Source organism: Tachyglossus aculeatus, chromosome X4 (genome assembly GCF_015852505.1).
Source record: "Tachyglossus aculeatus isolate mTacAcu1 chromosome X4, mTacAcu1.pri, whole genome shotgun sequence".
Classification (NCBI taxonomy): Eukaryota; Metazoa; Chordata; class Mammalia; order Monotremata; family Tachyglossidae; genus Tachyglossus; species Tachyglossus aculeatus.
Window position 1 is genome coordinate 55,192,428 of NC_052098.1, and position 15,898 is coordinate 55,208,325.

Sequence of the window (15,898 nt, forward strand, 5' to 3'; positions counted from 1 at the left end):
ATTCGATGCTCCCATATTTTAAAGGGCATTAAAGGTCAACTCTATGGAATTGCTGGGGGCAAAGGAATCATGCTGGACTGTATTGATTTGGATGTGTTTAAACACTCTGACAGAATAGATGGATTGAGTCCACTGTAAATAATCCAAAAACTTTGCCCTTTACAAAAGCAGAATTCTTGGAAAAAGCAGGTGAGGATCAGTTCTGGGATATTCCCTATGCCAGAGATTCTAGGGCCTGGTGAATGTCTTGGCCCCTTCCTTTCTTTTGAAAGCTAATCCCCTTCCTTCTACCCACTGTCCCTCCAGGACCAAGATGAGGAGAAGGCTGTACCCCTTGCAGCCATGAGAGAATGATAGTAGTGATTATGACTTGATTCAATCTAAATTTCTTGCTGGGTGGGGAAAGCCCAAAAAATCAACACAAGGATGTTTCATTTTAGAAAAGGGAATTTTGAATAAATTCTGATCTTGGTTAGGAAGAAGCTGAAAGGGCTTACTAAAATACAAGAGGCTTTTTATAAGCTTAGGGGCCCAGGTAAAATGGGTGGCACAGAACAATAACAATGTAAGGCAACTCAGCAGAAAACTTGTGTGGCTAACTGGCAGAATTAAAATGAAAAGGTCATCAGAGAGAAAATGCCACTCTTTCAAAAATTGAGAGCTCACCCTACACGAAAACTGGAATGTCCTTCAGAACAGGGGTATGTCAGGGCAAAATAGGGGTTTGAAGAGCACCTTGTAAAGATGCCAGTGCTAATACAAGGAACTTTAAGTGTATTGAAAGCCAGAAGGTGGCTAGGTACTCAGTGGGGCTACTTGATGATTTTGGAGAGGAAGGCACCCTCAGGGATGAGGAGTTGATGGAATTCTTTAGTTTTGGTGATTATTGAGGAAGTTCCCACACAGAGATTGTTTTTGTAACAGACAGGACAGAGGAACTTGATTGCACTGTGGTGACCACACAGGCTGTTTTAATCCAGATCGATAAATCGGATGCAAACAAACTCTGGAGACTAGGTGACATCTACCTGTGAATCTCAAGGAACTTAAAGGGTAAGGTTTGGTGCTGTTACTGAGAAGGTGCATCCTAAGTTCTCAACCAGCAGGCGTCCGCTAGTTTATGAATGGCCAATGTAATGCCCTTCTATAGGAACGGTGCCACAAGTGATCCTCTGGAATTAAAGACTGATGATTCTCATTTCTATATCTGGCAGATTGGTAGAATCTAAGTATCAGGTCAGTGAGCATTCAACCAGTTGATAATATTTATGGAGTGCTTACTGTGTACAGAGAGCACTGTACTAAGCGCTTTGGAGAGCACAGTGCAATAGAGTTAGTACACACGATCCTTGCCCTCAAGGAGTTTGCAGTCTGAGGAGGGAGGCGGACATTAAAAGGGTAAGAGGTTCACCTCCCCCACCAAAGCACATACACATAGTCGACCACACACACTGCACCTTGTAGCCAGCTGTTGCTTCACCACCACAGTCCTACACAAACACACACACAATCAATCAGCCACATAAGCCCACTCAAGTACATGCACTCACACACAGAAATGCTCCCCAGAGTGGGCTATCTTAATGGTGGAACAGAGCAGCAGCAGGTGGAGCAGGTGTGGACAGAGCTCATCACCTATAAACACCCCTGCGTCCCTGGAGTTCATGCTTCCTCCAAGAGTCCAGAAAGAAGCAGTTGCCAATATCATTGTGGTCTGCTATGACTGAAAGCTGGAGGTAGCAGTGATAGCAGGGGCAAGTTTGTTCCTTTACTGTCTCTTTCTATGGCTCTTCTGCATCTCTGTGGGCTTCCTGTGGAGGCATAAGTTCTGGGAAGATGGCGGGGGCAGTGACTGGTTTTCCAGTCTTTCCTGCTCCAGTTCCAGCTGATTTAGTTCCCGATGAGCTCCCCAGAGTTCTCATTTTTGCAGGGATGCCAGCTAGAAGACCAACAGCAGCAGAGCCATAGAAGAAGAAAATCCCCAGTTGCTGCCACTGTGGCTTGGGATCATCATTCCAAGACATGAAACAGAGTGCATATGAAGTGTGCGCCACGAGAGATCCAGGAAGACAAAAACCCTGTTTCATATACTTATATAATGTAAAAACCATATAAAAGTAGTTTTGAGAGTTGGATTTTTAAAATTCTCTGTGTGTTTTCCTCCATATCAGATCATGTACTCCTTGAGGGCAGGGACTGGGCCAGCTCATTTACATTGCATTTTCTTCAGTGCGTAGTAGAGTATTTGGTGAAATCAATACAACATTTTGCTGATGTCTTGGATTTCTAAAAGTCTCCCAGGTACTGGGTCCTACCATACCTGCCGATGCGTAAGTGGGTTGAATGATTGGGAAACTATTCCCCATGGAAAGTTCAATGAATAATAATAATTGTGATATTTGTTAAGTGCTTACCATGGGCTAAGCACCTGGGTCCCTTTCTCAAATGGAGCTCATAGTCTAAATAGGAGGGAGAACAAGGAATTTAATCCACATTTTACCGATGGGGAAACTGAGGCACAGATAAATTAAGCTTAGACAGAAGGCAGAGCTGGGATTAGAATTTACATCTCCGGATTCCTAGTCCTGTGCTCTTTTCACTAGGTGTCACTGTTTTTTCCGCATGGTAGATCACGCTACATTATTACCTAGTCACCCCAGAAGTACTGCTTCTTTACCTTTGGAGGGATGCACCACAAACTTCAGGAAGGCAAAAAGAGTCTTTAAGATTGCTGACAAGAGGCATTCACTGGGCTATGGAGAGACTCAATCAAGCAATGGCATTTATTGAGCACTTACTATGTGCAGGGTACTGTACTAAGTGCTTGGAGAGTACAATGCGAAAGAGCTGGGAGACATGATCTCTGCCCTCAAGGAGCTTATGATCCAGTGGCTAGATGGCAAAGGCCTGGAGAAGGCAGCTTCCTCTGGCTTCTTTATCCCGGGACAGGAATTCAAATACTCTGTATAATCAAATGATTATCAGGAAATAACTCCTCAAAGTCTCATTTTGGTACTCTTGAAAGAGAGGACTCAAAAAGAATATGAAAGGGGTCCATCAGTTCATCCACTAAAGCCATGAGGACTTCTGTGCACTGTAACATTTACGGTTTTGTGGACTTTACTATTGACAATATAATCCTGTTAATCAAAGCTACCTTTAACCATCATGTTTTCTGAATGCCACTTTATTACATCTTCCAGAGTGAACTTTTTACTCAGCTGGGTAGCTAATATAGTGACATAACCTTCGAAGGAAACCATATTATTTTAGTTATATTTGCAATTCTGCAAGTCTTGCACCATTAGATGCAATTTACTTAATCTTTTTTGAAGGCCCAGCACATTGTTTCACAATAAACTAGGGCTACTATTTTGTAATCTAGTAATTACCTTGGAAATGGTACAGATAGTTCTGCGGTCAAGGCATTTCACATGATGACACTAAAGGGAAAATAAATGTCTCACAAACTCCTTTAAAATGCTTAATAAATGCCACTCAACAATTGTAAGAGCCCACGCTGCACACAGATACCTGAAATTGCTCTCAGCAGCTTTAGAGATTTAGGTGAAAACTTGATTGTTTACTGAAAAATGAATCCCAGGCTAGTGGAGTGGACATCCTGAGAGGGCATGGCCAATTTGTTTTTGTGGCCCAGAAAGAACCTTCCTTTAAGTTTTAAAAATACCCAATTTACAGCTGAAAAGCTGAATATTATTCAGTGATATATCTGTGTGTTTGTGCCAGAAATTGAACACCTCATCTTCTCTCCTAAACCTACTACTCTTTCTAACCTTCCCATCATTGTCAACAGTACCACCATCCTCTCTGTAATAATAATAATGATAATTGTGGCACTTGTCAAATGCTATGTGCCAAAAACTGTGCTAAATGCTCTGCTAGACACAGAATAATCAAAATGGACACAATCACTGCCCCACATAGAGCTCACAGTCTAAAGGGGAGAGAGAATGGACATTTAAGCCTTATTTTATAGATGAGGAAACTGAGACACAGAGAAGCTAAGTGACTTGTCCAAGGTCATAGGTGAACCTGGGGTTAAAACCCAGGTCTTCTGGCTCTCACTCTTGTGCTCTTTCCACTGTCACACTGCTTCTGTCCCAGGAGTTGGCAAATTTAATTTTACCTATGACTCTAGTCTGTCTTTCACCTCCCCTGTTAATGGCAAGAGCACAGGATTGGGAGTCAGAGGTTGTGGGTCCTATTCCCGACCCCTCCACTTATCAGCTGTGTGACTTTGGGCAAGTCACAACTTTTCTGTGCCTCAGTTACCTCATCTGTAAAATCGGGATTAAGACTGTGAGCTCCATGTGGGACAACCTGATTACCTTATATCTACCCCAGCACTTAGAACAGTGCTTGGCAGATAGTAAGAACTTAACAAATACCATTATTATTATTAAGATTATTATCTACCTCTAAATCCTCCACAATATTTGCAGTATCCTCCCCTCCTCATGGCCACCAGCTTGACTCAGAATCACTCAGGCTGCAATTACTGCGACAGTGTCCTTGCTGATTCTCTTCTTCCAGTCGTCCCCCTTCTTCAGTCTCTCCTACAATTACTGGAATCATCGTCTAAAAATGCACCTCAGAACACAGCAGGCCCCTCCTCGAAAACCTCCATTGGCTTCCCATTTCTCTACATGTCAAACAGAAACTCCTACCATTAAGCCTCCCCACTAGCTGTTTTCTTACCTATGGATGTTCTCACCCTGTTTGCACCCCTTTGCTCCTCTCAAGGTAACCATCAAACTGTTCCTTGGTACATTAATAATAATTGTAGTTTTTGTTAAGTGCTTACTATTGACCAGGCACTGTACTAAGCACTGGGGAAGATACCAGTAAATCGGGTTGGACACGGTCCCTGTCCCACATGGGGCTTACAGTCTTAATCCCCATTTTACAGATGAGGTAACTGAGGTGCAGAGAAGTGAAGTGCTTGCCCAAAGCCACACAGCAGACAAATGGCAGAGCCGGGATTAGAACCCATGACCTTTTGACTCCCAGGCCTGTGCTCTAGCCACTACGCCTTGCTGTTTCCCTCCTAGTATCATTTCCAACTCATGGTTTATGTCATTCCCCCTACATAGAACTCCCTCTCTCCTCAGTTCTGCTAAACCACATCCTTCCCCACCTTCAAAGCCCTCTGAATAGCCACCTCCTCCAATGACTAATCCCCACCAACTTGTTCCTGTCATCCTACTGACTATCCTCAGCACCACGTGTATATATGTTGCTTTATTTAGCTAATTTCTTTATTTGCCTACTCTTGGCTTTATCATTTGTAATGATGCTTTTACCCTTGTACCTGTTATGAAATGTTTCTTCACAAACTCCTACCCCCCACCCATGCAACTGTTGCCAGCTAGGTTGGTTTGCCTGTTGTGATGGCTTCCTAATTGTTCACTGCTACGGCACATTATTTGAGACTGAGCTTCACTATATCTTTAAATAGTTTATTCTGTCCTACCCCAACCACAGTTTCTGTGCACCCCCTTTCAGCTCACCATGAAGCAATAGCTTGGGTATCCTGCTATCATCCATTCTCCTCTCATGGCTTGCTTAGCAAAGGCGTGTTGCTGTGAGCCTTGTTTATATGATGGTGAGCTGGCCAGGTTCCCGAACCTTGTTATTGATAATCTTGCCCTGCCATTTGATACTGAGAAGAGTTCATAGACAATCTCGATGAAGATGCTGGATATGCCTTCTATAGTAGGTCTTGGTCTCACACATATTAGAAGGTTGGACACAACTACAGCTTTTTTTATAGACAGCCAGCTTTATGTGAAGCTTGATGTCTGTTGTTCTTATCCTCTGCCTGGCAAACTCTCAAAAGCTTAAGCACACAGGAGGCACTCAATACATTTGACCATGATGATGGTGATGACGATTTTAACTTTTCAATTCCGATTTTAACTGCTTTGTCTATCTATGCATTGTTAGCTATTATGTTGTCTAGGTAGCAGAATTCAGTGAAAGCATTAAATTCTCTTTTGACAAAGAAAATCTGTAGTTGGGTGAGGGTTTTCCTGACTGAAGGGTGACACGTTACTGTTTTTCTTTGGGCTTATTTTCCATCCATAGCGCTGGAGTGAATCTGAAAAGCTTTTAATAATAATACATGCCTCAAGAGTGCAGTCATTAACATACAGCAGTTCCTGGATGACTACCTCAAAGACTTTAAATGACGCTTATAGCCTGTTGAGTTGGAAGAGTTTCCTGATGGATAATAAGAGTAATAGTGATAATAACTCTGGTATTCATTAAGGACTTACTATGTGCAAAGCACTCTACTAAGCTCTGGAGTAGATATGAGACAATCAGGTGAGACACAGTCTGTGTCCCACACAGAGCTCACAGTCTAAGTAGGAGGGAGAACAGATAATGAAGCCCCATTTTAGAGATGAATAAACTGAGACACAGAGTCAAGTGACTTGTCCAAGGTCATGCAGCAGGCAAGTGGTAGAGGCAGGATTAGAACCTAGATCCTCCGACTCCCAGGCCCCTTCTCATTCCACTAGGTCATGGATTGCAAGTATTTTCTGATTCCAGCTCCTAGATTTCTCTTCACATCTTCAAGCATGCTTGCCTGATTGAACAGGATTGGATTTATTTCACGCTCATGATTCACTCCAATAGTGTTGGGGAAAATAATGGTAAATTGTACTATTTGTTAGGCACTATGTATCAAGCGCTGTACTAAGTGCTAGGGTAGATACAAACAAATCAGGTCAAATACCATCCCTGTCCCAAATCATGGTCTAAGGAGGAGGGAGAACAGATATTGAGTCCCCATTTTACAGATGAGAAAACAGGCACAGAGAAGTTAAGTGACTTGTCCAAGGTCACATAGCAGAGATGTGGAGGAGCTAGAATTACAACCCAGGTCCTTTGACTCGCAGGCTCATGTTCTTTCCACTAGGTTAAGATAGGATACCTTCAACTCTGATTTGGCCAACCATACTGTCAGAGAGTAGCCTGAATTTTTCAGGACTGCCACAGTTGCTTAACAATTGCCAGAATCCTGGTCTATTGATGGTGTTAAATATCTCTGTAGGAAAAGAATTCAGATATCTTGTTGTTGTTCTCTGCAGTTGCCTTGTATCTATCAAGTTGCAAAGATCATGTCTGTTCTGCTATATTTTGGCCTGAAGTCACATTGTGATTCTGGTATTTCCTGGTCGACTCTATTCTCCAGTAGTCTATCCAGATTGATACTCATTAATCTCTTTCCTGCAGTAAAAATCAGAGACATTCCAATAATTTTCAGTTTACCTCTCTCACCTTTCTTTCTGAAGATGCTGATTATGGTGGCATCTTTAAAGCCTTATGGTATTTTCTCAGTCATCTAAATGTTGAAGACAAGCTCATGCAAATGTCTGAAGATTAGCCCACATCCATGTTTGTAGATTCCTGCAGGAATGTCATCATATCTGCGTGCTTTTCCATTTCTAATGGCTTTGATTGCAGAGATTACTTCCTCCTAAGTTGGAGCGAAAGTTATGTCTTCAGTTTGGCCAATTCTCCATGCTTCAGTGGTCCTCCTCAATGGAGGAAGGCATGTTTAGAAGACTATAATACTGTTTTTGCTACCCAAGTAAGAGTCACACTTTTTCTGAGATGAAAGTGGTTCCATCTGTACTTAAAGCAATACTAGGGTGTTTAAGAGGTTATGGCTTTTTTTTTTTTTTTACAGATGAGTCATAATCCTTATTTTCATGATAGTTAGTCTATCTCTGGATCTTCCTGCTTTGGCATTCCAGTAATGGTCACGAACGTATCTTAGCTTGATCTGTCTGTCCCATCTTGGGTTTGTGCAGACCTGCATTCTGATATAATAATGAAGGGTTACAAGGGATTCTTGATGGATTTCTTGCTTCAGGGCAAGTCGATTGTGAATTTCAGAATCATTTTCATCAAATCAGTCCTGATGCTGCAATCTTAACGGCTGCCTGGTAGACAGTGTCTCTGAGAAGCTCCCATTTGCTGTCAACACTGTTACTTGTAGGTGGGATTCCTCGTTCTAGTAGGGCTGCTTTGATGTTTTCACAGAGCCTCTTGCAGATTTTTTTTTAGTTTCTAGAAGCTTGATATTTTGCCCCCTTGATCACGTCTTGTCATATGCCGTTGAGTTGTTTCCGACTCATAGCGACACCACGCTCTCCATCTGCAATCGTTCTGGCAGTGTTTCCATAGAGTTTTCTTGGCAAAAATATGGAAGCGGTTTACCATTGCCACCTTTTGCACGGTAAACTTGCATCTCTGCTCTCGACTCTCTCCCATGCTGCTGCTGCCCAGCATGGGTGAGTTCTGACTTGTAGCAGATTGCCTTCCACTCGCTAGTCACTGCCCAAGCTAGAAATGGATTGGGTAGGCCTCTGCTTGTCTCTCCCTCCCTTAGCTGAGACTGGTAGAGTACTGAAACTCTCCAGGTGCGACACTGAGAGGGGATTGATCACGTAGGTGCTGCTTTTCTGTGCATTTAGTTGTATTGATAGCTTGAGTTTGACATGTAAGAACTAATGGCCTCCTGGCATGGCTGCAGCGATCCATACATCTTTTAATCCCTACTGACAGACAATGACATAGTCTATGAGATGCCACTGTCTAGACCTTGGGTGCATCCATGATGCTTTTCTCTGCTTTGGGAATCTTAAGATAGTTGCCAGTTGATATTTAGCCACATCTCCTGAACTGGAGTAGACCACTGGTATTTAGCTTTTCACCTCTATGGAGTCTGATTATTTTTGTCCATGTTTCAGCATCACTATCCACCCACACACTGAAATCTCTCAGGATAATCAGCATTTGCAGAGCTAATACAGGAGCCAAGGGCCTGCAAAACAGAAAACTTAGCAATAGATTAACACATGGTGCTTCCCATATATCGAGGAAATCATCACAGCAATCAGAGCCGTGAAAAATTGCATAGCACCTTGATTTGAGGGCAGATGCCTTAAGACCTGCAAGCTTGGTCACTGCTTAAACACTTCCATAAGATTTTTCTCAACATATAGAACATAGAGGAGATGCCTCAGTTTTTCAAATATGCTAACATCATCATCATCTTCAAGAAGAAAGATGAAAGGCCAAGCTGCAGTAACTCTCAGCGCATCTCAAGGACTCTCCAGCGATGGTAAGATCCTAGCTAGAGTCCTTCGGGACTGGCTAATGAAGAGTATTGTTGACTGCTTCTCCCAGAATCACAATGTGATTTCGGAACAAAATGTGGCATGGTGAACATGGTCTTTGCAACACACGTGATATAGGAAAAGTTCAGATCGACTGTAAAAAAATCATTTGACATCAGAAATAGGACTCTGGAAAATGGTTAGTAAATTTGGTTCTCTTGAGAAGTTCATCAGGATTCTGAGATGCTTCATGATGTCATGGCTGGTCATATCAAAGTCGCGTGAGTGCCTTGTTTGATACAATGGCCATCACCACTGAGCTAAAATGGGAGCACCTAGTAAGCTCAGTCCTCTTCCATTTATTTTACCCAGTTATTCCAGAGGATGTAACAAAGGATTCGGATTTAGACTCAGGTGCTAGAATGTGCTTCTGATCCCTTGGGAGATTCTTCCAACTCAAAAGATTGCGAGCATCACCCAAAGTCTTGGAGAACTTCATTCAAGAGTTGCTGTGTGTCAATACTGCACTTACCCTGAAAGATATGCAAATACTTGTAAACTAATTGGGAAGGGACCAATGATAAAGCTGAAGAAAACTGAAGTGCCATGTCAGCTTGTAGCAGGGAAACCCTATACACAACCACAAGCCTTTACTGGCAACACAGAGCTGAATGATGTTACAGAATTCTGTTTTGTAGGCAGTTTACTGGCCAATCATGCAACAATAAATGAAAACCAAGGAAGTAGAAAATCAAATGAAGGCCAGTACATCCTTTGAATGACTGTCAGACAGAATGTAGCTTCAGTGCGGCATTAGACTTCAGAACAAACTGAAAATATTCAGAGCTGTAGTTGCGTCCATCCTTCTCCCTAGTTGAGGAGGTTGCATCCCCCAAAATATGTCTTGTTCAACTCCTTGAGCTGTTCCTCATCAAGTGGCAAGATGGAACTTGGAAGTTCCAAGTGGAACAATAGTGCCTTGGAAGAAGTCAGTTTTCTAGCGCTGCATCTTTGCATACCTCAATACAGCTTCACTAGGAGGGTCACGGGAGGAGAAACCAGTAGGATACCCAAAGAGCTGCTGTTTGGTATGCTGCCATTGAAAATAAGAGGAACAGAGGAAATGAAGGCAGAGCCTTAAACAATAAGGCATCCCAGCTGAAAACTGGCAGACACCGTGGCAAACAGAGCAGCATGGTGCACTCAATCAGGAAGTGAGACTCTCCTTTTGAATGGATACTTTGAGAGGTTAGTGAAACTGAGGTAAAAATAAGGATAGAGCCAGGCAGCCTAAGCGTCAAGCAGAACTGCATAATAAAGGACGGATCATAGGTGTGCACAGTGTAGTCAGAATTGTGGGTCTCACGTTGCCCGTTATGGCCACACACATCCATAGGCAAACTTTGTCATCAGTGGCATCTTTTTTGAGGGTGAAGGATAGCTACAAGTACTGCAAGATTCGAGCTTCAGGGTGAATGGTTGAGAAAGATCACTAGGCTGCCCCATCAGTCTATCCAAAGGGAAAGGGAGCAAGGCAGGTCAGAGCAACCTGCACATCCACATAGAGATGCCTTCCATATGTGAACATGACACTGTTGACACTGGGATTCTGTCTGTGTTGGGGAATGACAGACAGTGAATAGTACATCCCTAAGTAGGGTAGCTCTAACACCAAAGGTGCTGCCAAATGGCCCTGCTGTCTCTTCATCCAAGAGACCAACATATCAAGCTTTCAAAGGTATTCTGGGAAGAGAAATGGATATCATTTTTATTATCCCCAGGTCCAAGGCAAGGGGTGCCAATGGCATATGTCACAGGGAGCTTAGAGAAAGCAAGGAGCCAGTCAGGGCCAGTTAGAAGAGCAGCAAATAGAAGATGTGATGATGATGTTGATGATGATAGTATTTGTTAAGTGCTTACTATGTGTCAAGAGCTGTTCTAAGCGCTGGGGTAGATACGAGTAAATCACATTGGACTCTGTCCCTATCCCACATGGGCTTACAGTCTAAGTAGGAGGGATGAAGAAGAACACTGTGCCTTGTTCTTATCTCTTTCTCCATTGATGTCTTGCTTACACCTTTCCATCTGCCTGGAGTGCCCTCTCCCTTCCCATCCGGCAGACCACTGCTCTTCCAATCGTCAAAACCCTTCCCTGATTAATCTCTCATCTCCCTCGCTTATTTCCCCATCTACTCCCACTTCAGCACTTGCTCCTCACCCAAGCACTTGGCATTCACTCCTTGCTTCCACTGTAGCCCTTATGCATATATCTTATATACTCTATTACTTCCCCCTTCCTGAAATGTATTTGAGTGCCTGTCTTTTCCTCTAGACTGGAAATTTCTTGAGGGAAGAGACTGTGTCTACTGATTCTATTGCACTCTTCCACATGCTCTGCACACAGTAAGTGCTCAATAAGCAGTGTGGCCTAGTGGAAGGAGCATGGGCCTGGGAGTCAGAGGACCTGGGTTCCGATCCCTGCTTTGCCACTTGCCTGCTGTGTAACCATGGGCAGGTCACCTGATTTCTCAGCCTCAGTTCCCTCAACTGTAAAATGGGGATTCAATACCTGTTCTCCATCCTACTTAGACTGTAAGGCCCATGTGAGTCAGGGATTGTGTCCAACCTGATTATCTTGCACCTACCCCAGCACTTAGTACGGTACTGGGCATAGAGTAAGTGGTTAACAAATACCATCATATTATTATTATTGATTGATTGAAGAGTGGCTTCTCTTCCTTGATTTCTACCCATCCTCTCCCTACCTCCAACCTGTTCTCTAGCACTTATGCAGGGTTCTTTTTAAAGGGCTGCTGAGATTTATTTCATAATGTTCCAGAAAAACATCTAATTTTCAAAATAATGGTTCCATGGTGGTGAGATTATGGAAAATCCTTTCTTATGTGAAAGGTTTATCGGTTCTCCTTGTGTAGTGAAAAAAGAGCAAGCTGTATGCCTGAGATGGATATACCTGAAATAGATCTGTCATGAAATCATTTTGCAGTTCACACATTTATTGGATGCTGATCCTAAATCCCATATCAAAATATTATGTTTCTTTCTGTCATTTTACAGAACTTTATCTGATGAACAATTTAAAAACCATGTAGGTTAAAGATATAGGCTATAAAATATGAACGTCACTGACCCCTTTTCAGCTTCCACCCCAACAAGAGACATTTAAACTGCCTCTCTTGCAGGGTACAGTGAAATTTGAAACAAAGGCTATGAAGAGGTTTTTATTAACAGTGGAATGATATCAACAGTGGAAAAAAATGGTTCTACCCAAAGTATCCATGTGTATCAATCTTCACCCTTCATCAACCCTTTAGATCAGTTTCCTATTTGTGGAAGCAATATGCCAGGGAATGATGGTTTGTGAGAGGGAGATGTAAATGATACGGCCTCTTTCAAATATGCTGTGAATGACCAACAGAAGTGGGGGAAATGAGAGGAATAATACACTACTTAATGCATGCATGGTGTGCAAGTAAATGTTTTACTAGGCAGCTACAATTATAGAGGATCATATGTATGTATGTATCTCTATATATAATTCTATACAATACAATCAGTGAAGGATTGGAGGAATAGTGGGTGAAGATCATTTGTTAGCAGTGAGAATTAGCATGGTCTGGTGGAGAAAGCAAAGGCCTGGGAGTCAGAGGACATGGTTTCCAGTCCTGGTTCTGCTATCAGCCTGCTGTGCGACCTTAGCACACACTGCTTGACACATAGTAGGTGCTTAACAAATACCCTAATTCACCACTTCATTCTAGTCAATATGAAGGCAGAAGTAGGGAGGAAGGGGCAAGGTAGAAGACCAGTAGATTTTACCTCAAATTTTCTTCCTTTGCTCTTTAGCACCACCACCCTTCTCCTAATTAGGGGTTGCACCTGCTGTTGCCTATATGCTCTCACATGGCCACTGTGCTCTCACTACTAAATCCAAATGTCCCGTGCATTAAACCACCCCCTGGTAATATGAGATGCAGCGTGGTCTAGTGGGGAGAGCATTGGCCTGTGATTCAGAAGGACCTGGGTTCTAGTCCCAGCTCTGCCATTTGTCTGCTGTGTGACCTTGAGCAAGTCACTTCACTTCTCTGTGCCTTAGTTCCCACACCTGTAAAACAGGGATTACAATTGTGAGCCCCATGTGGGATGTGGACTGTGTTCAACCTGATTGGTTTGTATCTTCCCCAGTGTTTAGTACAGTGCTTGGCACAAAGTACCTAAAATACTTCTAGGGGGTAATTAGGTACTGGGAGCCAGATACTTCTCATGAGACTATAAACTCCTTGAGGGCAGTGATCAGGCCTCCTTTATAATGCCCACAGCAACTGCAAATGGTGTAGACTGATTGACTGGTATCTGTGAAAGCTTCTCTCCTCATTGCATATGATAATTCATAGGGGTAGTTTCTCTACTTGGTATACTGATATGAGTTCCTGTTGGGAAGCAGATTTCACTTGGGTCACTCTCCTTCCAGACCGTCCTTTGAATCCACTACTTATTTGCAGGCCCTATTGGGGAATTACTGATGCTGGTAAGGATTAAGTTATCCAGAGATCCCAGAGAGAAGCAGTGTGACATAGCGGAAAGAGCACAGGCCCAGAAGTCAGAAGACCTGGGTTCTAATCTCAGCTCTGCCACTTGTCTGCTGGGTAACTTTATTCAGGCAATTCATTCAGTCGCATTTATTGAGTGCTTAACAAAGAGCTTACAGTCTTTAGGCAAGTCACAACTTCTCTGGGCCTCAGTTCACTATCTGTAAAAAGGGAGTTCAAGCCCTTTTATTCCTTCTCCTTAGACCGGGAACCCCATCTGGGAGAGGGACTGTGTCTGACCTGATCATCTCTTATATATGTCCCAGAGCTTAGTATGGTGGCACACAGTAAGTGCTTAACAAATACCTCCATTATCATTAAGCTAAGGTCAGGGTCTGTCCTTCTTTCTGAATTAGGATCTCAGGCCCCATTTGGGCCTGGAAATAAGTTTAAAGAAAATCAACGAGAAGCAGCATGGCCTAGTGGAGAAAGCAAAGACCTGGGAGTCAGAGGACCGGGGTTCTAAACCCAACTCTGCTAGTAGCCTGCTGTGTCACCTCGGGCACACAGTGCTTGACACATACTAAGTGATTAACAAGTACCATAATAATCATAATAATAACAGTTACCTAAGATGGGTGTGCATTTCAGAGGATGGGGTTACCGAGGGAAAGAGATGAAGGCCTACACACCTTCCTCCCTAGGCATGGGACAGGAGCGCAGGAGGGGGAAGATAGGGGAAGAGGGGCCATGTTGGTCGGGGCTTCAGGATCTGTGGGCCCTGAATGACTGGTCCACACGTCTGGGGCATAGTTGGCCATTCTGAGTTCCAAGCCTGGTGTGAGGATTGGGACTCGGAAGCAATGATGCTCCTGGAGCCTTGCTACCTACACCTACCCGGGCCATATTGCCATAGTCCTGATGGCGGAGGCCTCATGGGCTCCACAGTCCAGGGGGTGAGAAGTCAGTGACTACGGTCTGAGCGGCAGCCCGGTTTCTACCACCTGGCATGCAGTGGCCGGGACCTGCATGGCTCCGCCTGCGTGTCTCGGTTGCCTGGGGCATGACAGCTGGGCTGCTGACACAGTCAAAGTGGCAGGGGACAGCAAGTAAGCCCTCGCTCCATTCCCCTCTTCACCTACACCCTCTCCATCAATCCTTTCCTTAGTCCTCTCATTTTCCCTTGCCCCTCCTCTCTTTCAGTCCTTCTTTCTGTCCCTTTCCTTTCCCTCTGCCCCCCTGGCCCTGCTCCTGCCCTACCTAAGGAAACACCATTTCTGGTCACTCTAGAAGGGCCACTATGATGCTAATTGCTCAGAGGCTGGTTATTCATTGTTAGCAGGACGCAAATGGAAGTAGTGGAGCGGAGTGTGTAGCAGAACTCTTAATAATGAAGGGCCCCAAATGCAAGTCAGCTAAGGAAAATCTAGCTGTTGTTTTTCTTCCCCACCATGTCTACAATTCTGAAGCACTATAATCATTCTACTGCTAAATTGACTTATTTTGCCCATTTTCCATGCTATCCTGTAAACCATATTAAGGCAGTGCCTAGCACTGTGCCTGAGGATTCTTAACAATTAATACTGAGGATGATCATTTCTCTCTGTTGCCTGAATAGCTTGTGAGCATCCCAGTAGCTCGCTAGGCAAAAACAGAGAGAAAATGTTCTGGTCAATTTGAAGCATGACTTTTCTTCCACTCCAGTTCCACACACTCACAGTGTGACACAAAGTCTCTTCCTCTGAAGATAAGAGAAACCTGAGTGCACAAGATGGTAGGAGAGGCAATGGAATCTTTCTGAAGTTGAAAAAAAGCTTGGGTTTACAAAAGGGAAGGTCACATCACTGAAGGAGAGAGAGATGGCTAGACAGACCGGTTCAGTGTAGCATTGCTGTACTTCTGAATGACGACCAAGAGACCATACACTCACCGTGGCATATAAGGCGGAGTATATGCTCAAAGCAGCATGCTTAGAAGGAAAGGATCTTCTGGCCTTTTCGATCACTTCCAGATCGCCGGTGCAGATGTTCCCCTTGTTGATGAACGGGTGGTGCACTCGACAGTCTGTGCCGGTGTAATTTGGTTTACACACAGTCAGGAAGTAAGGTGCTAGGTTTCCAGTAACCACTTGTCCGGCATTTACAAATATGTCCGTAGCAAAAAGTCCAAATGCAAACACCCCTGAAAGGAGGTTAA

The 15,898-nt window shown here is 43.7% G+C and overlaps 2 protein-coding genes and 1 non-coding gene across 8 annotated transcripts in view; 1 reads left to right on the plus strand and 2 right to left on the minus strand.

The window, feature by feature from the left end:
- Positions 1-15,898, plus strand: part of BAAT (bile acid-CoA:amino acid N-acyltransferase) — a 59,730-nt gene that overhangs the window by 38,978 nt on the left and 4,854 nt on the right. The window contains exons 5-6 of one of the 5 annotated variants that reach the window (XR_005456614.1): positions 925-1,053; positions 1,931-1,945. The exons of 1 other annotated variant lie outside the window; for it this stretch is intronic. Coding sequence is in view for 1 of the 4 variants with exons in the window: in XM_038769824.1 (XP_038625752.1) it covers positions 1,931-2,026 (96 nt within the window). In the remaining 3 variants the exon portion in view is untranslated. Of the gene's footprint in view, positions 1-924; positions 1,331-1,930; positions 2,088-15,898 lie in introns of those variants that run through there. 3 more of the 5 variants (XM_038769824.1, XM_038769826.1, XM_038769825.1) reach the window with 3 other exon arrangements.
- The window catches only part of PLPPR1 (phospholipid phosphatase related 1), a 289,407-nt gene that overhangs the window by 14,520 nt on the left and 258,989 nt on the right, over positions 1-15,898 (minus strand). For both annotated transcript variants that reach the window (XM_038769829.1, XM_038769828.1), the window contains one exon: positions 15,633-15,883. In XM_038769829.1, the coding sequence (XP_038625757.1) occupies positions 15,633-15,883 (251 nt within the window). The remainder of the gene's footprint in view (positions 1-15,632; positions 15,884-15,898) is intronic.
- On the minus strand, positions 8,338-8,474 carry LOC119948589. The gene has a single exon (XR_005456975.1). It is a non-coding gene; the product is annotated as a small nucleolar RNA SNORA7 (small nucleolar RNA).